At 45.6% G+C, this 26216-nt stretch overlaps 1 protein-coding gene across 5 annotated transcripts in view; it reads right to left on the reverse strand.

Moving 5' to 3' along the window:
- LOC308618179 (kalirin) overlaps positions 1-26216 on the reverse strand; it is a 467155-nt gene that overhangs the window by 153554 nt on the left and 287385 nt on the right. For all 5 annotated transcript variants that reach the window (XM_081235674.1, XM_081235672.1, XM_081235671.1 and 2 more), the window contains exon 10: positions 9201-9323. In XM_081235674.1, the coding sequence (XP_081091800.1) occupies positions 9201-9323 (123 nt within the window). The remainder of the gene's footprint in view (positions 1-9200; positions 9324-26216) is intronic.

Here is a 26216-nt window from a genome sequence, read left to right on the forward strand (position 1 = left end):
GTTAGGTCCCAGGTTATATGTTCCTGGGGCCTGCGTTGTTATGAATATTCATCTAATCTACCTCTCTTCCATTTGTCATTCTTAGAGTTGGAAAGGACCTTAGACATCACCTGGCCTGATATCCCCCCAACAAAGGAATGAATACCATTCATTCCTTTATTTTTCAAGCACCAATTGCATGTTAGGCTCACCATGCTAGGCATTGGGATCAAAAGGCTAATAAAATAAAATTTCTGCTCTAAGGAAGGTCATAGCTGGGGAGTGAGGCCATCATAAAATTGATTATGACACTGCAGGATAACTACCATGATAGGGATGTGACCAGAAAAAGTGGATGCCTTAGAAAAGGGGTATCCAATCCAAGCCACGGAGGCCCCTGAAGGCTTCCTGAAGAGGCGATACTTGAGATGAGTGTTCAAAGATGCACAGAAGTTGGTTGGGGTAGTCAAAGTTACAGACCTGGGAAGGATTAAAGAGGAGACAGCACTGAGGCTTGAGCGCATGACATGTTCAGGTAAACTCTGGGAGACAGGACTAGAGGGAGCACAGGAGGGATAAAAGGTAAAACCAGAGAAGTCAGCAGCCAGGTCATTAAAGGTTTATAATATCAAGAGTTGGACCTTTATCCCAATGGGGCAACACCTATGAGTTCCATAACAAATGGAGTCGCATGATGAGATGTGCATTTTAGGAAAACCACTCTGGTAGCAATTTGGGCATGGATTTAAGGAGACCATGACTAGAGTCAGGGAAAACAGGAGGATATTGCAATACTCCAATCAAGAGATAATGAGACTCTGCTCTAGGGCAGTGGCAATGAAGATGGGGGGAAGGGGACATATTAAAGACATAGAATCAGTAGGACTTTGTGAAGGGCTCATGAGGGGTGAGAGTTAAGAATGACTCCCAAGTTTCTGGCTCAAGCAGGTGGTTGGTGCTCTTCACCAGCACGGGGAATACAGGGGGAAGAGCACACCTGGAAGGGGCAGGAGATGATCAAATACATTTTGGACACATTGGGTTTGAGAACCCTCTGAAAAGTCAAAGTGGAAGTGTCCAGAAAGCCAGTGTGTTTTTGAACAGGAAGCACAGGGGTAAGATCAGAGATGAGACACAGATTTGGAAGCCATCAGAGTAGGGGGGAAGTTGAGGGTGGGAAAGAGTATAAAATCATAAAATGAGAAGAGAAGGTCTGGGGAACAAATCCTGGGGAAAAAGGAGAAGAGTCTAAGAAGGACCAGTCAGAAAGACATAAAGAAACCAAGAGAGCCAGGTGTCGTGGCAGGCGGAGGACAAGTGAATTTAAAAAGGAGGAAGTGGTTGACAGGGTCAAATGCTTCAGGAAGACCAATTAGTATCTGAAAAGTATCCTTTGGATTTAACAAACAAAAAGAAACATTCAGGTGGAGACTTTGGTAAGATTAACCTCTGTTGGCCAGAGAGAATAGAAGCCCAATGGCAGACGTCAAAGGGCATCTAGGAGGTAAGGAAGTAAGGGCAGATGCAAATACAAACTGTTCTCTCAAGAACTTGGGCTTTCAAGGGGAGGAGAAACAGGGTCCAGAAAAGGTAGTCTTGGTTTCTTTTTATTTATTTGTTTGTTTTTAGCTTTTTACATATCCTAGGGAAAAAAGGGTTGCCTCTGCTGGAAAACCTCCCATGATGAGAAGCACACTACATCACAAGATATTTCATTCTGGTTTTGGACAGCTCATAAAAAAGCAACCATGGGCTTCCCTGGTGGCGCAGTGGTTGAGAATCCGCCTGACGATGCAGGGGACATGGGTTCGTGCCCTGGTCTGGGAAGATCCCACATGCCGCGGAGCGGCTAGGCCCGTGAGCCATGGCCGCTGAGCCTGCGTGTCCGGAGCCTGTGCTCTGCAAGGGGAGAGGCCACAACAGTGAGAGGCCCGCGTACCGCAAAAAAAAAAAAAAACCCCAAAAAACAAAACAAAACAAAAAAAAGCAACCATGTATTAGAAATGATACATGAATTAAGCTAAAATTAGCTTCACTATACCTTCCACCCTATCTCTTCCATAGGAACCTTTCAACTATCAAACCCACCTCCCCTTCCCTAAAAAAAATTATTTACTCAGAATTGGACATATCCAGTTACTTCAACTTCACTAACTTGGCAGCCTTCCAACGATTACAGCATAGTTTGTCAATATCCTCTTGAAAATATATTTTCTAGAATTAGACACAGTATTCTATATGTGATCTAAACAGTATATAGAGAAATCCTTATTTCTCTGGTTTAGAGATTATATTTTAATTTGCATCATCACTCAAAGGTCTTTACTATTCTCCTTTGTTCTAAGAGCAATGTCTAAACCCTTTTATCTAAAAGTCAAGGTTCGAGAGAGAGTCTAGACATAATCTATACTCTTTTGAGCTTTTCTACAATGATCCGCTCTCTACATTGTAGAACACTTTGCTCTCATCAACTTATTGATGTTTTATTTATGGTGTCACAGAATTTACAGGAGATGCCAGGAAATTTGAGGGCTCTCATAACCACCATAGTTTTCCCTGAACCAGAACTGAAATTATATCAGAATTTCCCATATCCTCCATTTGATGGAGGATATTATGGTCCTCTCCAGTCACAATCATGGCTTTTTGTTTGCTTTCCTTTAATCTCTATTATGTCTCCATATTGTTTACTACCCTCAGGTTTGTAGATCTCATATAGATGAGAACCCTTCTTATATATCCTCACCCCTCTCATTAAACGAGTCCTTTAAACAGACAATCTTCTTCAATTGCCATTTTTTACTTACGAGCTCAATACCCTAAAATCTCAGGAATATTTATATTTATCTTCTTGTGTTAAAGTTTAAGTACCTTACTTGTTACACATGCCTTTTGTTGATATATAGATAAGGCTATAAATATTGTTTGCAATCTGTATTCTTGGTATTTTTCTTTAACCTAAGTTGACCTAAGGGCATTTCCTTCAGAAGATGTTTCTTTCTGTGTCACCCGTGGGCCTCACATGTCTGCTTTTGGCTTTACTGGGGTAATTTTCTCCTTCTACTTCAAAATTTGCTTAAATCCTTCTAGACAGATCAACAAGGCTTTCTGCCAAAGCACATCCTTCCCAATCTTTACAAGATGCACTGTGTCCCTTGCCAGAAGTATATCACCCTGGCTCCGTAGGATATAGTCCAGAAGACTTTTTAAAACACCGTCTACACAAGTAGCCATTTGTTTCTCAGCCTCCCTTCTTTTCCATAGTCACTGCCATCACACGGAACAAGAGATAAATACACCACCTGTGCTTTCGAATCTTTCAGTGTGCTACCCAGAACTTTAAAGTCATTAGGAATACAGTCCCAGTTTCTTCTGAGTTTGCCATTTGTTCCACACAGGAAGCAACAAAAGTGGGGGGACAATTCATTGTCTTGATAAGAAGTTCTTGGCAGGCTTTCTATAATATCTTGGATATTGGCTCCGACCCCTTCTCAATTTTCCACACCAAGTGTATACAATGTGACCTTCAAAACCCTTGTTTGGGAATTAACCACCATATAAAATATCTTTCTTCTTCCTGACAGTGGTCACAAGACCCCTCCCATCAGCTCATGCCAGTAACTTCTCCCTAAGTGCTTTGTGGAAGGAATGTCCTGAGTCCACCCCAATGGGAAGAGTGCCAGGCAACATCCAAAGGGTAAGACTGTCCTTCATTTCTCTGCCATTTCACATTCTTCCACTTGCCCACTTCATGACATTAATTTATCAGCATTTTCCTGGCTTTCTTTCTATCTTTTTTCATCCCGCCTAAGAACCTTTCATCATCTCTAAGAAACTGGGGAGGATAGAAGACACAGGAGGGAGGAGATATGGGGATGTATGTATACGTATAGCTGATTCACTTTGTTATACAGCAGCAACCAGCACACCACTGTAAAGCAATTATACTCCAATAAAGATATTAAAAAAATAGAATGTGAAAAAAGAAACCGGAGTGTGGAAAAGTACCTGTTTAATCTTTCCCCCCTCTCCCTTCTGCTTGCATTTGCAGCTGCTATACTTGGCCACCATCTCAGGCATGAAAAGAAAGATGGAACTTACTCTAAAGGTCACTATACTACCTCAAGGCAGGTGGTTTTTTTTTTGATCACCAAATGAACTAAGGGTTTATCTTGGTTTCACTAGATGCACTCCTTGAAAACCCTAAAAGAGTAAAGATTATGTCTCCTCTCTTATTGTGGGATTTCTTAGAGGTTTAGAATACTCTGGCTGCATGTTTTTCATTAGACTGTGAGTTCCTCAAGACAGAAACTGTGCATCTCTTTCATTTTCCACAGTGCCCAACACAGAGGCTTGATGGGACATGGAAACTTAATGAACTGTCCAACTCTGTGGGCAGAGGCTTTCCATCTCTATGGATTACCCTATTCTAGTCACCCTTAGTACTCTGGTAGGTTAGCTGATTACACTTTGAATATCTTTAATGGGCAAGGTCACTGATGGGTCCACTAAAATGTTTCCCTTCCATTTTTGCCTATTTTGTCCCCAAGGCTCAGAATGAGGTTTTTTTTTTTAATGTATTCTATTCAAGTTTGAAGAAAAAGCAAGGGTCAGCTAGAGAAATAACTAACTAGAGATTATTGAATGAAGTACTTAATTGTGCCCCTGTTTTTATATTTCTTTAAATCTTTCTTTGAACGGTCTGTTCTTTCAAAAATGTTACACTGATGCTTAGCTGCTTAAATGTGACTTGGTGCTTTGAGATTTTAAATCATATATATTTGAATGTAAATGCTTGCTCTTTTGACTAAACTAGCGTACAGAGAGTCTGGCATTTCAGATAATGAGGTCATAAAGCAGACCACTAACAGCAGGCACAGCTGCTCTCTAAACCACAGGCACTTGAGTACTCCCCTACTGAGTCACAGCAAATATCTAGGGACAAAATGTCAGTACCACTGCCCACTCTACCTCTTGGGCAGATATGGATGCATCCATCCCCTGAAAGCTATGCTCTTAGGGGTAGCAATTCCATCGCTATGCCTGTTCATACTCCCAATGACAGCTAACATGCAACACACACACACACACACTATATATATATATATAATATATATACATGTATGTATATATGTATATATAAGTAATAAGTGTTTTTTTTAAATCTGATTTACGCTATGGCCTGAGCCATTTGATGAGTTTATAGGCAACTTGAGTCAAGTATCTATCTGGAGCAGCAGGGGTTCCCACTGGTCCCCAGCTCTTCTATTTGAGCATGGACAATCTCAGCAGCTTAGACTAGAAAGACCTGTAGAGACGGCCCCTTGGTGCATCCCCTGGCCCTGGCCCCTCACCACCTGCCTGTGAGGCTGTCATGACTGAGGCTCCTTTCCTCACGCAGCTCGGCTTCTAGGTAGGCTATTCAAAGAGTGCCATCTGCAGGATGAAGGGAGGATCATAAATATTTATTCATTTCCTTCAAATGATAGTTGAAGAATTTAAAACGTGTTCAAGAGCTAATCAACACAAGATTTAAGTTAAAGTTTAATGACAGATAATGAATTGCTACATTCATTCTTCACAGGTATCATTTGTTTTTTGTTTTTTGGTTTTTTTTTTTTGTGGTACGCGGGCCTCTCACTGTTGCGGAGCACAGGCTCCGGACGTGCAGGCTCAGCGGCCATGGCTCACGGGCCCAGCTGCTCCACGGCATGTGGGATCCTCCCAGACCGGGGCATGAACCCGTGTCCCCTGCATCGGCAGGCAGACTCTCAACCACTGCGCCACCAGGGAAGCCCTGTATTTATTTTAACGACTGCCTTAAATGTCGTTACTCCAAAGAGTAACCAATGGTGAGAATCAAAGGCGCCCCCACTATCCCAAGAGTGGAGAGCTGTTCGTTCAGGGCCTCTATGCTGCCCCTGGGCCCCTCCCCACGGGTAGCCATTTCTCTGCTCTTCCCTTAAGAAGGGCACATGTCCAGTGGTGACAGATGAAACAGCTCTCTTCCTACTTTGACTCAAGACAATTTTTAAAATCTGAATGCAGAGAATGGGAGCTCAGAGTTCCCTTGTCCTACCAGCCTCAGGTCAAAGAATCATACGATCACAAAGTTGAAAGAGGCTCCTTCACGGAATCATGACCCTGCGCAGTGCTGCTGACCAGCGGCCCCCAGTCTCCTCCTTCACCCTATGTGTGATGCCCTTCCTGACCGTATCTCACAAGCAGCAGCCCACAACAACCAGGAACAGGTTTCTAATTCTTTCACTGTGTGTCACTGATCTCTGACGAACTCAAGAATTATCCAATTCCTGACTAAATTCACTTCTCTCCCCCCAGTGGCCCTCACCTAGTGAGGAGAGAAGCAGGAAAAAGAGCGCCCTTTCCTGCCTCGGTTGCCCCCTTTCTCAGTACCTGAGCGTGATGGTCACACTGCACAGAAAAAAGCAGGGCTGAGGCAAGTGGCTGCTGACCACTCACCTGCCTTGGCTATGGTTGGAGGTGGTTCTCCTATGTGGACTACCAATTCCAGGATGCTAGGCAGCTCCACTGCCCACACCCTTCCCCAGAATAGGGATGAGGGAACAAGACAGGATTCATTTCCAGACTATGAGACCCATCTCTAGAGGCCTATCTACAGGAGAATGATGCAGTGATCTCATGGCCCTTCACTGAGGTGTTCCCTTTGTGGTCTGCATCCTCCGCAAACCTCCTAAAAGCAGGAGCCTTTTGGAAGGTACACTCTCTCTTCTCTCTCATAAAGACACAGTCTTATCAGGAAGCAGAGGCAGAGACAAGTGGATTATATCAAAAGATGACTCATTGGCAGGACCAGGGAAAATAATGCCTGTGACAGGAGAAGCCTCCCCTACCCCATTCTTGCTCTTTGCCCTGTACTGTCCATGAGGACACTGGTAATGAATTTTACACCCAATTCCTCCACCTCAGTAAGGAGGGACAGCATGGGGTTAGGGTGAGAACACGAGTCTGGACTCACACCTGGGTTGAAATCTCCACAGAACCACTGACAAGCTAGATGACAAAGGCACTGAAGGACTTTCTGATCCTTAGTGTCATCTTCTATAAAACAAGGCTGATACTGTCCATCGTTCAGGGATGGTGGGAGATAAAACACTTAGTAGGCCCATAAGCTCTCAAAAATGTGTCCATTCTTTCTTTAGTATTAATTTAAGTTAATGTGTCTCTGGCACTAACTGAAAGGCACTGTCCCATGGGAAGGGCGTATCAGGCACCAGCGAGGAGGAGCAACTGGGAGAAATGAGGTTGAGGTTGGGGAGGCCACGAGGCTTGTTTGGTTGTAACAACACACAAAAACGACAGCCCCCTCATGGGCCTGTGACCACAGCTGGCATTGCCTATGAGGCCACAGCAGTAAAAGAGCAAGGAGGAGTGGGCTGGATCAGGGTGGTGGGTGGCTCTGGGGATGTCCTCCCCAAGTGAGGAGGGCTGAACCACAGGACAGCCAGAAGGCAGGGGAACCAAAGCTATGGGATGGCTCTATTCCAACAGATGGTCCCAGGTACCACAATGCCCACTCTCAGCAGGCAGGGAGTCTGGATGACCCTCTTCCATCCTTTGCCCCCTAACAGACTGGACAGGCACCAGAATGCCTGGGCACCCAGATATTTTGGGTCTGTAATACATCTTGTCCACCAGAGGCACATTGGGCCTGTGTCTGTATCATGTTGGCATAGTCCAGCTCATGCTGTAAAAGATCCCTGTGTGGCTATGAGGCTGGTTTTTGTTCTTGTGGTGGTGGTACTGGTGGTCATGGTAAAATAAACGTAACAGAAAACTTAAAAGTTCAGGGGCACTGAGTCACCCTATTGTGCAACCATCACCACCATCCATCTCCAAAATTCTCTACCTTGCAAAACTGAAACTCTGCACCCACTAAATAATAACTCCCCATCAGCACTTGGCAACCACCCTTCTACCTTCTATCTCCATAAATTTGATTATTTTAGGTACTTCATATAAGTGGACTCATATGATATTTGTCCTTTTGTGACTGACATTTCACATAGCATAGTATCTTCAAGGTTCATCCATGCTGTAGCATGTGTCATACTTCCTTACTTTTTAAGACCAAATAATATTCCATTATATGTATATACCATATTTGGTTTATCTATTCATCTGTCGATGGACACTTAGGTTGCTTCCACCTTTTGGTTACTATGAAAAATGCTGCTTGAACATGGGTGTACAAATATCTTTTCGCATCCTTGCTCTTAATTCTTTTGGGTATATACTCAGAAGTGGGATTGCTGAATCATATGGTAATTCTATGCTTAATTTTTTGAGGAACTGTCATACTGTTTTGTTTTTGTTTTTGTTTTTGCGGTACGCGGGCCTCTCACTGCTGTGGCCTCTCCCGTTGCGGAGCACAGGCTCCGGACACGCAGGCTCAGTGGCCATGGCTCATGGGCCCAGGCGCTCCGTGGCATGTGGGATCTTCCCGGACCGGGGCATGAACCCGTGTCCCCTGCATCGGCAGGCGGACTCTCAACCACTGCGCCTCCAGGGAAGCCCTGCCATACAGTTTTTAACAGTGGCTGTACCATTTTACATTCCAACCAACAGTGCACAGAGGTTTTCTATGAGGTTTTCTTTATCCCATAGGTTGGGTCTCATCTACCTGCCTCCGCAGGTTCAGGTCGCTGCTGACACAGTCTCTCTGGCTCTGTCAGGCCTCTCACCCTCTCTGTCCGCCAGCAGATTCCTTTGGCTCTTGGCAGGCCCTCTCCTTTCACACCCACAGCTCACATCTGTCTGGGGCTGGTCACCTCCCCGGGTGAGGTTGGGGCTCTGGACAATGCCCAGCAGGACTCCCCCACTGAGGGCTGCCTATGTAATGGAATCAGAGCCAGCCCTGGCTAAAGCCGTGATGTGGCAAACTCTAGCTTTGTCACCCTCACTACTCTGGCAGCATCCACCTCTCCATCCCTTAGTGATACCTTTCCCAGCTGCCCCTTCCCTGCCTTACTCATTCTACTGCAACTGATTACAGTTGACAAAATACTAACTTACCACTCACCTAGTGATCCTAGAGCAGACAAGGGTCTCCTTGCATCAGGCGGGAAGGCAGCCCAGAAGCCATGGGCTATCCACCCAACATGCCCCACCAAACACCAAAGCCACAGCCCTGGTCTCCCTCACCGCTCCACACACGCATACAACCATACACAGCATCTCACCTGAGCCACCTCTTCAAAGTCATCGTGCCTCTTCTGCAGGGCCCGGGCTCGATGCAAAGACTTCCCGACCCCTGTGTGCTTGCTGAGAAAGGCCTCGCCGTGGTTTTCAATCCAGTCTAACACCTAGTCAGAGAAGGAAGACAGAAACAATGACTTCTTGGCAAAAGACACGTGACAACATGTGTGACTGTTAGGCTATTAGAGTCCCCGTCCCAATCAGAAAGCAGCAGTCCAGGTGTAAATGTTCAATCCACGGTGGACACAGGGATTTTATTACTGTCATTGGCAATACAACAATCCCACCCTTAACTAAGTTCAGCTCTTCCTCTTTGATCTCCAGAATATCCCCTCATCACTTTCTCAGTTTTCTCAGCCTTAATTAGCCCATTATTTTAAACAAGTTACACAGACCGCCAGGCACAGTTTAACCCTCTCACTACTTTGACTCCAACCATATAAAGTCAGACACATTTGCAGGAAATTAAGCAGTGTCAGGTCAGGGCAGTTCCTTGGCACTCACTCCACCATAAAAATGCTCATGGCAGTGGCATCAAGTCATGGGGATCCTACCTCATTGTTCTCCTGGAACTCCCTTCCTAATCTTGGGAGTAAAGTCCAGAGCAGTCAGTCCCTAATGGGAGCTACGCTCAAGAGAGCTGATCACCAGGACAACTGCCCTCTCTGGCTTCTTTCCACCTTTCTCCTCCAATCAACATCAACCAACCAACCAACCAACCAACAAAATAAAGTAAGGTCTTTAGTATCTATGATGCTCTTGGGTAGCAGTAGAGACTCCATGCTCTCCAGGTTTAAGGTCTAGTGATTTGGCCTCAAGACATTTTCCTCAGAGTTGTGAGAAGCTAGAAAAGAGGTGGCTGGAGCAGTAGAGGGATGAGTCAGGCGATGCTTAGAAGGTGAGAAAATATGTTGTCCTGAGGGGTACTTGACAGGGGAGTGGAAAGCCCTTAGTAAAAGCCTCGAAATGTAGGGAGGATCAAAGCCTTTAGCCCATTTTGCATTTGCCCACATAACCCAACAAAAATGTGTGCCTCCCAGGGAGAAGGGAAGCAGTTCATTTGGGCCCTGAGGGGTTGGCACTCGCTAAATCAGATGGCCACAATTGAATCAGAATTACAGCACAGACACACCTGTTGCAGATCCTGCCAAGACTCAACTAAGCCCACTCTATTCCTACTATAGTAAACGTCAACTAAACATTTGATTAATGAGGTACTAGCTTTCTCAGATTGTAGAATGACTTTTGGGAAAATGATTTAGATGAACTAGCCCTGTTTAAAAGGGCACTTTAATTCTGCTTTTTCTACAGATTGCCCTGTGGCAAGCAGAGAGACCAAATCATTGCCTGGACTGCAGACATGAGAGTTCTGTTTCTACAGAATTTAGCCTTTGGCTTCACTTCCTCTGACATTTGAGATAAATTTATGCCTGCAATTGTAAAAAGTATGGAAGCTTTCAAAGTCTTAGGTGGTAGTATCATAAAGCCATACCAAGATGGTATTGGTTAGAGAAATGCATATATGAACATAAAAATGAGGTTTAACAAAAATGCATGGTACAAAGCCAGGTCAGGTAACTGTCCACTAAAATGAAGAAAAAAAGAAGGCTTTTGCAAAAGTGACTTTATCTAAACATTAGTGTAAAGATTTTAAGCACTTTAGCATCAAGGATTTACTATATAACACATGGAACTATATTCAATATCTTGTAATAACCAGTAATGGAAAATAATCTGAAAACACATATATATAACTGAATCACTTTGCTGTACACCTGAAACTAACACAATATTATAAATCAACTATACTTCAATTTTAAAAAGGTTTTAAACACTTTAACAAATTCTGGCAATTTTTTTTAATATTCTGGAGGCACATCTGTAAAAAGAAATTGCAGTAGTAAGTGAACTGAATTTTTACCTTTTGCAAACTCTGAAAGGCAGCACTGAAAGGAAGTTTACATATTCTTTTCTTAGAATAAAGAAGAGCCTACTTTTTTCTTGAGTTACTTATGGTGATATTTCAGCAACAAAAGTTAGGAGAGTGCATTTTTACTTGATTTGCCACAATGTGATCCCATTCTATACCGGACAGTGATGATGGGTGTCAGCATGCAAGGTCAAAGACAAACATTTCTAGTCACAAAGTTTCTCATATATTGTGTACCATGGATAGCGTAGTTTTATAATTTTTATGCATATTTAAACTTTTATTAATCCCCCCCCCTTTTTTTTTTGCGGTATGCGGGCCTCTCACTGTTGTGGCCTCTCCCGTTGCAGAGCACAGGCTCTGGACGCGCAGGCACAGCAGCCATGGCTCACGGGCCCAGCCGCTCCACGGCATGTGGGATCTTCCTGGACCGGGGCACAAACCCGTGTCCCCTGCAGCGGCAGGCAGACTCTCAACCACTGTGCCATCAGGGAAGCCCTATTAATCCCCTTTTGAGAATGAATTGAAGCTTGGAGATAATTTTTATATACACAAGAGCTGTCTTACAGCTTTTCATGAGTGCTTTGGAATTTATGATGTATTTTCAGGTTACAATTAAAAAAATTTTTTTTTGAGCAGTTAAGTGTGACTTGCTTGTCTGGCACTTTTTTTCATGAATTTTATTTTATTCCTTTTCATTTTTAATCTCTAGATTTAATAAATATTCTAAATAATATTCTAAAGCAAATTGGTTAGAGAGAAATGTTTTTCATCTACTAGTTTACAAATGGTTAGCTTTTATACTCCCTGGGGGTGCTTTCACAACTTTTAAACTTTTTTTAAAAAGCAATTTGTTTCCTGTTTATTTTGCTTTCTTTAAAATGTCAATTAGTTTTCAGTTAGTGACAGTTTACTTAATCAGCTCTACCTTAACCACTTAAAAATCTATTTCATATTTGAGAGGCTTTTACTTAGTTTAAACATAACTTTGCTGTGTGAGGTTACATTGCCTCCATTTGGTACAGCTTCTGCCATTAGAACTGGAGCTGTGGGGAAAACACATGCAACCTCAATGTGGGGTCAGGGACTGCAGGGAAATCAAGTTAACAAAACAAAAGCAAATGATTTAGGACGTGAACAAGATTACTTTAGTAATATATAGAGACGAAAAAAGCATCTGAGGACAGAGAAACGGAATCAATATATGACGCACTGTTCAAAATGTTGATTTCTGACAATTTTATTTCAGAGAGTTCTTTTAGAGCCAGCATGGCCTGGTACAAATACTTAGGCCATATGCTCTCTTGACCTTTGATTTCATGCCTCCCAACCCTGGGAATACAATCCAGCTTCCTATGTGGGCTGCACAGCAGAGAAATGTGCTTCTGAACAGACACCAGCGGTGCCTGACAATTACGTGACACACTGTAAATTAATGTGCATCATCGGAAGTCTGGTGAGTCCCAGAATCTGAACATCACTGGTTGAAGAATAAATTGAGTTTCTAGCCTTACCCTGGACCCTATCAAAGTGTAAGCACCCATCAAGGTACCCCTTATTAGCTGGTCCCTATGTAATTTCTCTCATCTATAAGATCTTATTTAAAATAGTCAATTATCAGTTGTAGTTAGGATAGTACAGGATGATAGTTAATCATACCTATTGATGGCTTTGAATTGGTATTTAAGTGTTTCCAACGATAGGTTTTTTCCTTTTGTTTTTGTCTGAAGGAAGAGTCTTCAGGATGCAGAGACGCACGTGTGGGCTACGACTATTCACATATTCAAATAGATATTTATTATTAGCCTCATGGTGGCCTAGCACCAGGCACTAGGACAGCACAGCGTGCAGGATTAAACAAGGCAGGCTCGGCCCTGACTCCAGGAACTCAGTCTAGGTGGGTAACGAGCACTAGATATGAAATCACACAATTCATCATTAATTGCCAGGGTGAAAAGTGCCAACGGTCAGCGAAGCCCACTCTGAAGAAGTGAGGCCTGAGAGACAGTGGGACTTCACCAAATTAGGAATTGAAAAGCCCAGCCTGGTGTGAGCAGGTGTACGTAGGAAATGCGCCCCGAGGCGGCAGGCACCAGGTAGAGCTGAGCCCTGGTGTGCTGAGTCTGACTCCAGTGTTAGCCTAAGAGCCACTGAAGGGCTGAAGGAGGAGGAAGACACCATCAGATCTGCATTTAAAAATTATTGCTCTGACTGCTTTGTGGAGAATCAGTTGTTGGAAGACAGGAACAGAGGTAGGAAAACAGGAGGTTCCTGCGGAAATCCTGACAAGAGGCGATGGTGGCTCAGGCGAGGCCAGTGGCAGTGTCCGTGGAGAGACAGGTTTCAGTAATATTTAGGGGAAAGAACAGCCAGGATTTGGTGATGGGGCCTGGGGGTGATGCAGAGGCAGGTGGAAGCCTGACCCCCAGGAAGAGGAACTTGTCACTGGTACAGAAGCAAGTGAGTCACAAGGGATAGCACAAAGATGACAGATTTTTTGGTTAAGTTTTCTTTCAATTTTCATACTCACACTCTGGTTTTGATAAATGACAGGTGTGCCTCTGAACTTGAGTGGGAAGTAGCACCCAGTGAGAGTTGTCAATCTCATTCTGGCAAGATGTGCCTTTAATTTCAAAGGAGTAATTTTATACACTAAGGTTTAAAAATAAATTATGAATTTCTAATATAGCCAGATCCTAATGATAAAAAAAAAGTTAGGGACACAAAATCCACCTGAAGAATATAAATTAGGCTTACATGGAGTTAAACCTTGCATTCTTGAAGGCATTTCACTGGGGTATAGTTTTTGAGGGGCCCCTTAACCTGACATGCAAAGTCCTCTGCAACAGGTCCACCCCTCCCAACCCCACCTCCAATGAGTTCCTGCCCCACCTCTCAACACCCCCCAAAACTGCTTCTCACCTCCTGAGTTTTGTTCTTACTATTTTTCACTTCACTTGAAATGTCCATCTCTTTTTTCTCCCTATATCCACTTCCCAGGCTCCTTCTTACTCATCTTTTAAGTGCCATCTCAAACTCTACTTTTGGAAAGCCTTTTCTCTTTAACAATCCACTCAGGCTGGGGTGGTGTCACTCTTCTCTGTTCTGTTCAAACCACAATTATTGCCCACAGGCTGGTCTCTCCCACTAGACTCTGACCTCCCTGTGATTCCTGGACACAGCACTGTACTCAGCACAGAGGGGTTTGCGTGAGATATGTTGAACTCAACTCAACTCAAAACTCATTGCCCCAACACACAACTTTGGGGTGAGTGTCTCCAGCTCCGTACTCCCTAGATAGGTAACTCTTAGTACCTCTCACAGCCTGCATTCAAAGTTCTCCCTTTGTGTGGATCCACCCTCTCTCCACTGCCCCACTTGGCAGGTAGGTAGCTCCTGAAGAAGTATGGGGTTTTCACCGTTGTATCCTGCCCTTTCAACCCTCGCCTGCCCCCAGTGTCCCCATCAGCACCGCACACTCAGAAGATACTCAAAGAATGTTTATAGCCATGAGTTGTCAAGTGCAAATACGGCTGCCTACTGTCTTGGGAGAAGCTGTGCCAGCGCATTCAGCAGGAGGCCTGATCTTTGCCTCATCACTGGAAACAACAGCCCTGGTCAGCCTGGGACTCCTCCCCACGAAGGCAGGCAGGCAGTCTTGCAAACAACATGTAAAGCTCTTTCTCCTTTCTCATGCCCCAACTTTTCAACCGGAATTAGTCCTTTCCCAGAACAGCCTTTTCCAAGAGAGATACTCACATCCTGAACCGGATCTGGGAGCCAATCTAACAGCCATTATGCATAATTCCCTAATCACCCCCTTTCTTCCTCATCTAATTGTGTTTATTCCAACCAGCATACAATCAAGACAGAGTACTTTTCAGGGGAGGAGACAGTCCTTTCTAGCTGCTAAGGAGAAGAGAAAAGTCCTTTTGAAGAGAACTATTGATATTTTCTGAACAGTGGCCATGAATACAACCGAGTTAATGGGAGAAAATCAAGGGCCTAGCTGCTTTCTGTCCCAGGACTCTGATTTTTTGGATTCTTCTAACATGATAGAATCTTAGTGTTGGAGAAGACCTCAAGGATCTCCCAGCCCAGTGCAGGAGGCCCCTGCATTTAGAGGCAACCACCTTTGAACAAAGTTTTAAGTTGGTGTCTAAGCTCTGTTAATATGTAAGTGCTTTAGGTTCCTAAAGCATCATTAAAATGTGGTACCATCATGATCATTCTAAATTAAAGACACCATAACTTACAGAGGAACCTGCGCTCTCACCCCAGCTCTGCCCCTAACCAGTTGTGGCCCAGCTGGGTGTGTGCCTTCTCCTCTCTGAACCTCACTTTCTCCAATGAGACTGTTGGATCTCATCATCTCCCTAAATCTCCCTCCAACTCAAATATTTCATGATTTTATTACATCGAGGGTAGGGCAGTTCCCCTCCTCAGAAGAAAAGGCTATGCAGAGCTCACTCTTTGTCCAGCACTAGGCCAGGGCACATGCTCACCATCTCATCTATGCTATCTCACCACAACCCTGGGATGGTGAGAGTTATTATCCCCATGTTTGGATGAAGAAAATGAATCCCAGAGTGGTTAGTTAACTTGCCTGAGCTCACACAGCTACTAAATAGTGGAGTCAGGATTCAAACCCAAATGGTTCTGGCAGCAACGCTACCATCTGATTCCCAGACCTTACTCAAGTTTTCCCATGTGTCCCAACACTGACTTTTAGAGGAAAAGGATGCAGGCCAGAAGCATGTGTCATGCTTAGTTGTCCCTTTAATCTGGAAGAGTTCCTCAGGCTTCCCTTGACTTTCCTGCCTTTGACACTTTTAATAGTTACAGGTCTATTACTTTACAAAATGTCCCTCAGTTTGGGTTTGCCTGATGTTTCCTCATGATCGGAATCAGGAATAACACAGAAATGATTCTTGTTCTTCCCACTGCATTCTATCAGGTGGGATATAATTTGAATTTCCCCCATTACTCATGATGTTAACTTTGATCACTGGGTCAGGGTGGTGTCTTCCAGCCTTCTTCTAGAAAGTCACTCTTATTCCTTTGCGATTAATAAGTATTTGAAGGAGGTAGTTTGAGACCATGGAGGTGGCAGAAGCTGTGATGTGCCACAAAGGACTTTTTACCACCCTGCTGAGAGTGTCACCAGCAGACAGACAGCCTTGGGTGTCAGTCCCCTTTGGGGATTATTACCCTTGGCTGAAGAGAGTGGCTTTGCCCAAAGCCCCTTCTTACATTGACCCGTGCCCAGTGACAGACTCTAGAGTATAAAGACCCAGTTTTCACTCCCCAACCTGAGACAATCTTCAGAACGCCCGATAGGGCTGGCTGAGGATTCCCTTGAGATGACACTGCAGCTCAGCTTCATTCTCTGTCTAATCCTCCTTCTTCCCTTCCCTTCCTCAGGGGTTGATTCCAAGACCACCTCCTAGTAAACTTCCTCTGGCTAGCCCCCTGTGTGGACACCTCCTCAGCCTGTTTGGATTCCAATCCTCTAAGCTGGGCTGCCCTCCCTGCATGGATGCCCTCCTCCCTCTGCCCAGGCTGTGACACTGCACAGCCCCTGCCCCTCGTGGATGACCTCCTTGACCTGCTCACTGTCTGCACCTATGCACCTGACACCTATACCAGGCCACGCTTCTCTGCTCTGCTCACCTTGCCTGGGCTCCGACGCCTGCACCAGGCTGCGCCTGCACAGGGACTCCCTCCTCGCTCTGCTCTGGACCACCCTTCCTTGAGGACTCCCAGTGCTGGGGTGCCCTCCCACCAAAGCCATCCTCAGCCCACACCACTCTGACCTCCCTGGACCACTGCGGCCCTCCCACCCTGCAGAGAGACCCACCTTGCTCAGCTCTGCTTAAGAGGAAGAGCCTCCCTTTTCTGGAAACACCTCTTCCTTAGCTCCTGAGACGCCATCTCACTGAGAATTCCCCCACCTCACTGATCTCCATTGTTGTCTACTTTTCTGAATCCTCCTAGCCTTCCCAGGCTCTAAATTTTGGAATGCCTGAGGGCTCATCCCCGGACCTCTTCTTTCTCTTCTCTTACTCCCTAGATGATCTCACCCAGTTCCATGGCTTTAAATATCATCTATGTGCTGGTAATTTCCATATTCACAGTTCCAGCCCTAATTCTCTCCTGAGATTGAGACTCATGTACCCAGCTGCCTACTCTTCCTTTCCAGTTTGGTTTATAATGGGCACCTCAAGCTTAACATATCTAAAACAGAACTCTTTATTCCCTTCTGCCCCACTCCCCTCCTCTCCCAGTTTTCCTTGTATCAGCAAAAGCACCACAATTCACTGCTTAGCTGCAAGCCTGTCTTGCTTACTCTTTCCTGTACACTGATTTCCATCAAAACCACCCTAGTCCCAGCCACCATCTTTCCTCATTCACCCGATCAGCCCTCTAGGTGGTTTTCCTCCTTTTACTCCCTCCACACAGTAGCCAGATCTTTAAATATAACATTTCTTTCAACAAGAATCAAGTCATGACATTCCTCTTATCGAAACTCTACAACTGTTTCCTATCACACTTAGAAAATCCAAATTCTCTCCATAGCTTATAAGGCCTGAGGTGATCTGGACCCAGCCCATTTCTTCAAGCTGTTTACTCCTTTTCCTTCCTCTCTATTCACCAGGTACTCTGGCCATTCTCCTATTTTCATGAATGCCCCCAGCTCATTCTGGTCCCAAGGACTTTGTAGGTCCCATTTCACATGCTTGGAATCTCTTCTTAAACACACCCCGTGGCTTATTCATTCAGCTCACCTGCTGTCATTCTAGCACCTATGACATATTTGTTTGTTTGTGATGGTGTTCTCTCCCTCCTGAATGTAAGCTCCACACAGGCAGGGGCTTTGTTTGGTTCACTGCTATGTTCTCAAAGAGCATCTGCTGAATAAATGAGTGAATGAACTCAACCTGATGTGAGAACTTCCTGTGTGATAAAGGGCAAAAACCATTAAAGGAAAGGGAGCTGTTTGGCAAATAGTTGTGAAATCAGAATCCCAACTCTCTGATTCCCTCCCTGGCTCTCTCTGATCAATCATCTTATTTGAAATATGTTATTAAGTTTGTGTCATAATTTGATCCATGATAAAACGGGCAAGGCGTTTTGCTGTGTTAAGTAAACTGAAGAACGGCCCCCCTCAGCTGTTACCTCCCAGCGCCCAGCCCCGACTCTGTAGAAGCCGATATTCTGAGGTCGGGAAGGAGAGTTGGCATGCCATCGGTGTCCACACGCATTTTGTTCTGTTAAAAGCTCAAGTGCGCATGACGTGTGCGAGCGCCCAGGACAGCCTTCAAATCACTGTTTCTGTCTCCTTGCACAGCACACTGAGCACTAGTTCTGAAGGGGAGCAGCTCATTCTCTGCCGGCACCACCCCGCTCCCCGTCGGTTGAGACTGGAGAGCATGCGGGTACCACTTGAAATGGCCAATTACCACCAATTCATTTTCTGTCCCCTCTTTGGAACAAGTATGATCAAAATAAATGCCTTGCTATGGCAGAAAAAGCCATCATTTTTCTGAGAGGGCTCAGCTGAAACTCATTAGCAGGTGTACAGACTCTCTTCCCCCTTAGAACCACAGTCCTCTGCCCTGACAATTGTGATGCTGGGTGGAAGCCGGCTAAGAAACCAGCCGCCTCCCTCCCTTGGACCCCTCCACTCCCAGGCAGCCCACGCCTGTCCCTTCCCAACAGGCTGAGGTGACTGGAAATTGCCTTTGTCTTTGACATCTCCCTGAAAGCATCTCCTCACATGGTGCCTTTGATTCCTGTTTGTGGTGTCACCACACTTTTCATCACTAAGGACTGAATCTCTCAAGTCAGAGGTTCTCAAACTTTAGACCGCTTCAGAATTACTTGGGGTTCATTCTAAAACCTAGGCACCACCTTACCCACAGATTCTGAATCAAAAAGTATAAAGTAGGGTCAGATAATCTGTTCTTAACAAGACCCTACTCTGCCCAGATGACCTTAATGCCAGGGGTCTGAAACTGAGTCCCCCTAAAACGAGTTCCCCTGCCGAGTTTATGATTAACCTCTTTATCCAAAACTGTATTCCTTTTCTTGTCCTGCCCCTGTTCCCCTCAGGATTGAGGAGCATCAAAGAAAAGGGGGAACTGAAACTGAGCAGGACCTTGTGAGGTCTTCCTGGATACGAAAGCCCCTCCAAGTCCCCCGTTTTGGTTTGGCCTTCCCCAAGTTCCGAAGAGGAGGCTCATGCAGTTAATGATTAGAACAATAGAGCCACAGGACTCCCAGTTCCTCCTGAAGGGATGCAGATAACCATCTGGTGTATATCTTTGAGTTGGCCTGCAGAAACTGCAACCCCCATCCAGTGGAGGATAATGACTACATGCTGACCACAAGCAGCAGACCCCAGACTGGTTGGAACCAGAAGGTTGATGATGAAGATTCCTGAAACATCACCCTGTTACCTCACCACCAACCAATCAGAAGAATGTCCATGAGCTGATCACATACCCTGTGACTCTCACCCCTAATGTTGCCTTTAATAAAAGCTCTTTCCTGAAAATTATCAAGGAGTTCGGGTCTTTTGAGCACGAGTTTCCTATGCTCCTTGCTTGTCGCCCTACAATAAACTCTGTACTTTCCTTCACTACAACTCGGCATCGGTAGATTGGCTTTGCTGTGCATTGGACAAGTGGACCTGAGTTGGGTTCTTCAACAGGTCCAAGAACCCCACTTTAAAAAACACAGTCCCATATTCACACTTGACACCTCCCATGTCTTCTAAGAAAATGGACAGCAATTCCCAGTGATTTTTTTTCATAAATCCTTTCAAATCTACCCTTGTCCCATCACCTTAGCCCATGACCGTGGCCCTAGGATCTTCCCACTCCAACACAGTCCTCCTCTGGCACTAAATGACCTCAGACCTTCACTCTGATCACCTGTTTTCTCTGGTCAAAATCCTTCAATAGTTCCCCACTAGTTATAAAGTATGAGTCTTTTATCCTTTAGCCTGGTATTCAAAGCTCCAGAAATAGCATGTTGAGGTCAAGGACATGCCGAACATGGGGGTTATCAGAAAGAAGTGACCTTGGATGGTGACTGTCTAGTCATTTGTTAACATAGTAATAAAAGAGGAATTGAGGACATTAAAGGTGTTTTAAATTGTTGTGTATCAAGAAAGCCCTGAGGCTCAGTAACTCCTGGGGAGGAACCTTCTCTCACTGCCTCCCAGGACCCACCGGCCTCCCAACCCTGCCAGATGGAGGCACCCAGGTCCTTCCTTGGAAGGTACTCATCTCAGAAGGATGACTGTTCAGTCAGAACAGAGTCTGCATTCAGAGAATCAAAGTGAGCACCCAGGGAAAGGTCATGATGGGGAAGGGAAGAGAAGGCAGAGAGCAGGGCAGAGAGGAATGGGGGTGAGGTACAGAGTGTGAAGGGTCCATGAAATTCCAGGCAGGAGGGTCTGAGCAAATCAGGAGCAGGCCTCTGAAGCCCATTTCCCAGCCCTGCCAATCCTAGCTGGAGGATACATGGAGAAGACTGGAACAGACCCTTTGGTACCAGCCTCCTACTATGGGGAGAGGGATGGAGCACCCCTTCTAAGATCAGTGACACCAAAGAGGCAGATGAGAAAGCTTCCCCATCCTCACTCCAATCAGAAAGCAACCCTGACCAGCAGAGCCCTCTCTTCTCCCCTCCCTTCCTCCCCCAATTCAGCCAAGCCTCAACCCTGCTCACTTTCTGGACACTCACCCTGCCCAAAGAATCATCTATTATCTACTTGAATGTATTCAAATGATTGGATTATCACCATCAAAACTTAATTGAGAACTTTAATACTGCTAAATACAACCATGGGCAAATGGACATTATTCAAGACATATGCTACAAAGAAAAGCATCAGCAACACTGAGTTAACATAATTATGGTTATTATGAAAAACCAGTGAGAATGGGTAGTGCCTGTCTTAGGGACATTTGTGTTAGAGCTAAATAACTGTAGAGAGCCATTTTATAATGATGGAGCAGGTGAAAAGAGTGTTTGCGTGTGAGTATGACTGCCTGTGTGGGTCTTCCTGGACAGGGAGTTTAGGGATGAATCTCAGCTGTCAGTGGCTATATGCCAAGTCTGATCCCTTGGGACCAAGCAATCTATCAGGGCCCTTTGAGCCCTGCACTAACTTATAAACCCCTCAAGGGCAGGATCCGTGTCTCTCTGCATTCCCACCACCTAACATAGTGCCCAGGGCATAGCAGAGAGGCTAAGAGCATGGACCTAGAGATTCAGTGGACTTGGGTTTATAGCCTTCCTCTGTTACTAGCTGTGTGACCTTGTGTAAGTTTACTTAACCTTTCTAAGCCTCAATTTCCTCATTAGTATTGATAAGATGAGGGCCAAAGTTATCACCTGCTTCATAGTGTTGGAAGATTAATTAAGATAAGTGAAGTGATTAGATGCTCAATTGCTCATAAAGATGATGAATCCTGAGCTATGAACAATAAAACTTTTATAGACACATTTAATGCCAGGAACCAAATCTCAGGGTTGGAATCCAACCATCCCTCTGATGTTTGAATCTCCTCCCCAACATACCCACCAAGTAACTAACTAGTCAGCATTTCAGATTTTTGATGATGGCTCCCCCTTGTGTATGTTCCCTCATCTATCTGGGACTATGCCCTGAGTGAGCATTTTCCTTCTTAGATGCTTTCATCGTTCCTTCTTATAAGAAGAGTTCTTTTCTAGGCCCATCATCATTCCAGTCACTTTTTTCTAACTAAGCATGCTGTTTGTAACCCAAAGTGCTCACCTTTTATTATGCAAAGCTGTTAATTGGATTATACAATGCCCAAACTGGTTTAGTATGATTAAGGGGCTTTAGTCACTACAGCTAGTAAAAGATTGAATATATGGAGTTTAAAAAAATTACTCTCAAATCCTTTTTACACGTTCTTTGGCAGGCAAGAGCTGACACAGTAAAAGCTATAATTTTCCATGGGAGGCTCCAGAAAAACCTGATAGAAACAGGTGAGGTTCATTCGTAGTACAAGAACTATGGACTTGAATATTAATACACTCATTCAGAATGGAAAATCACTAAGCCGGAAAATTCTGACGTCACTGCCCCTCCCTCGCTCACCTTTGGACTGCTTAAAAGCAAAACACATTACTTTTAAGGGAAGGCACTGGAGCCTCAAATGGGTAATGTCCCACCCACCCCACCAAGACCACTCCTAACCCTTCCAGCCTGACCTCCCTCTATCGCTGCCAAGAGTAGGCACTCAGTTAGATTTCCTCTTCCTGTCCCCTGGCTATAACTTAGCTCTCCACTTCCTGGCCTTCCCCAGGAATACCATCCCCGTCTCCTCTGCCTGAGCTCCAAGCACCAGTGCAAATGCCATTCCACCCACAAGGAACTTTCTCTGCTCTGACTCCACCAGCCCATTGTTGTCTTGCTTCTTTGGCCCTGAACCCAGATAGCCACGTGCCACTCATACATCCTCGGGTATATATGTCTTCTCTTGGGCCAGAGACCTCCAACTCCTAGTACAGGGCCTTGCACACAGGTGTTCCAAAACACTTTACCAATTTATTCTTGCAGCACACGGAGGGAGAAGAGGAAAGGGAGGCAGAACAGATGGCCTGCAGAGATACTCACAACAGTTGTTCTGGCTATGAAAAAATGGAATGGAGTTTGCATCTACTAGAAAGATCAAGACTAGCTACTCCTCGTTCTTCTCAGCAAAGTCAGGTCTATCTGGGCTTGAAAGGAGTCCTTTATTCTTGTGGGAAGCCACAGGGTTAGGAGAAAAGAACAGACAGAAGGTGGAGGTCAGCTGATGCTATCATAGAGCATTCTTATGGCTGTTGCTTAGTACTGTTCCACACCAAACTGGAAAAACAACAGGACTGAAAATTATTCCACTAGCAATACTGTGGTAGATGCACTCTATCTATGCCTTTCTGCAGCTTAATGGACCCAAGTTCCAGTTTGATCCTTAGAGACTTATTTCCATTGCTTCAAAGCCCAGAGGGGAAGAGGACACTTTTTGGGAACCAAGGGAGAGCTAGCACAGGGATGATGTGTCAGGCCAATTCTGGCTGCAGATATTTAAATGGAATCTCTTATTCACTGGTGTCTATCTTTGGTTTCAACCTCTCTGCTTCACTCTGCTTTAGGCAAGGTATTCTTATTTGGGAAAAGACCACCCCCAGAAATGGCAATGGGACAAGGAGTCGGGTGGGGAGAGGCTGGCTGGCTCTCCCCCGCCTCTCCACTAGCAGGAGTCCCTGTCTCTTTCTCTTTCTCTTCTGTCTCTCCCCCACCTTCCTCTTTCTCTTTCTCCTCCCAGCCCAGGTATGTCTGTTTCTCTGCTCTCTGTCTTTAAATCTCTCTCCCTTTCTTTCCCATCCTCCACTGTCTGTCTCTGTCTCTCCTTCTCTCTCCCTGTTTCAGGGTGTGTGTATGTGGTCTGTCTTTCCCCCCTCTACGTTAGTATGTGTGTGTCCCTCCTGTCGCTCTTCTGTTCTCCTTCGCTGTCCGCCTGGCTCTTCTCTTGTGTGGTTTTTCTGTAGGACACCTGGACTGGGAGCCAGAAGACTTAGCTTCTGGTCCTGGCACTACCATCAACTAGCTGTGTGGTTATGGCCAAGTTGCTTTACATCTCTGGCCCTCAATTTTCTTGACCCTATAGTAGGTGAGACTGAATGCTCTTCCAGGTCCCCGGCAATTCTGAGATTTTATCACTGAATGCAATGGAACTCATCAGACTCAGGAGACACCCGAGTACCACGCAAAGAGGATGTGACTAAACCGAGACAATACTGCTGGAGGATGTACTGCATGCCAGGCAGGTGCTGCGCTTGCACCTCCTTCGGTCCAATGAGATAGGTATGTGATGGTTCCTGTTGCAGGGGTGAGGAAACTGAAGCACCAGCAGTGAAGCCACTTGCCCAAGGTCCCATGGCTAAGACTTGTCAGAGCAGGATTTAAACTCAGGCCATCTGGCTCCAGAGTCCGTGCTCTTCTCCGTAATGCTGCATCACCCTAGCCACCGATGCTCGCTCACAAGCTTCCCACTTAGGCTGCAGAGTAAACAGCTCTAGACCCCAAATGTGCTCAAGAGTCTTGGATCCAGACTATATGGTTCAATCAATTCTCTCCTCCTTCAAGACACCAACTCTGACTTTTCACACCTCTGCCTGTACGTGTCCCATCAACACTCTGTTGCCTTGCACACTGCCTGGCATGCTCGGGTAGCACAGACCTTTCTATTTTCAAGTGTGTATGTCTTGTTGCCTTTCTACCTAACCAACCAGGCATCTTGCCAGAACCTAGTGCAGTGCTGGGCCCACTGCCCAGACCATGCTGGTTGAATAGCTGAGGAGTACCAGGACACTTTGTAGCACTGACGTTACGCCCCCGACCCCTCTGCCTGGGCTGTTAGGAAATACCTGGGACCTCCAGACTTTCATATCACAGTTCCTGCAAACAGACTGCAGCTACGCACTGGCACCTACTGGATGGGCTGGGAAGGAGGGTTACGTGGTGTTCAATTCACAGAAGCGGAAACAGGGGGCCTCCAATACTAATTTCAACTCAAGTCAGCAAATATAAAGAGAACCCCAGCTTCACGCCAGACAGCAGCAGCCATGGCTTCTACTCTCAAGGAGATACTGGAAAAGACGAGATGAAGCATGCAAAGTAAAAAATGATAAATTGATAAGATTCCAATAGCACTTTGACCTTGGAGTTAACATCATTGTTTGCATGTGTTTTTGTATTATTAAATAAAATCATGGGAGCACAGAGCAGGAAAACTGCTTGTCCAGTCTGATTTTCAAAACTAGGACAGGCTCCTGTATGGCTGGGAGTCGGGAGACCAGAGTCCGAGTCCATCACTGGAACCACTGAGTGCGTTATATTCAGCGCTCTCTGAAGTGCCAACTCAGACACGGTCAGGCATCAATGCTCGCTTGGGTGTCAGGAAGCATTTGAAACCCGCACCAGGTTTCGTAGCCCTGGGTTTTCACATTTTTCTTCGTGCATCTGTCCCAGTGTCAGATATTTGGTGAGTGAGAGTTAGCTGGACAATGGGTGAATGACGTCGTGTCCCCAGAAGTCACATTCACATGTCCCGAAAAGAACAATGGAATCGGTCATCCTGGGGAATTCAGTCCTCGTGGAAAATCCAAACCCCTTTACATCCACCTCATAATCTTCTACTTGCTTTTGGTGAGTGCCAACAATGTGATTCACCTTGTAGAGATGAATTGATAGGGCCTCCATTCCAGAAATGCTCTCATTTTTAGAGCATGATGTAGGACAGCCGCCGGTGTAGTTTTATTATACTTTGCCCCAGCTTTAGTGTAGACGTCATGATGGCCACAGAAAAGTCTGATAACAGCTGTTCCCAGAGAGTCCGAGTCTGGATGCTGCCCTCCTGATGGGGAAGCCTTTCACCCACCCTCCTTGCAGCACCTCTGCCCCTCTCCAGCGCCCATCCTAGTACAACAGCCATGAAAACAGCAGGGAGACAAAGAGCACACCAAGGAAGCTGCACAATCCATGGCCCAGAAATCTCCAAAAGTCACTCAAAGTTCACTGAGGTGGTAACACCTTCTGTGTGCCTCTGGAGGCTGGCACCTAACTCTGTCCCAATCACAGACCAACCCTGTGCTCTCCTGTGCTCAGAGATGATACGTTGATCTGAACAATTCCAGATGGCAGGAGCAGACAACTGATGCATTGGCTTCTCCATCCCCAGCAAGCCCCACAAGGGTTTCAGGGCTGGGGTCAGCACCTAGTGCCCATCTCTCCTGAGGCTGAAGTGTCGCCTCCGATGACTCATCACTGCCCCAGCTGGGGGACAGGGGCTACAAAGGAGTTAGGGCAGCCCAAGAATGGGGGACACTCCTGAAGGCCTGTCTACTCCTGGGACTGACTGCACGGTGGTGACCCCACACCCAGAGGGCGTCACGAAGGCTGACAGGATGCCCCGCTCTCCTTCCAGCCTGTCTCCATCACAAGATACCCAGTACAAGGGCCCCCCAACAACAGCTGTGA

This window comes from Mesoplodon bidens (genome assembly GCF_964165515.1).
Source record: "Mesoplodon bidens genome assembly, chromosome: 5".
NCBI lineage: Eukaryota > Metazoa > Chordata > Mammalia > Artiodactyla > Ziphiidae > Mesoplodon > Mesoplodon bidens.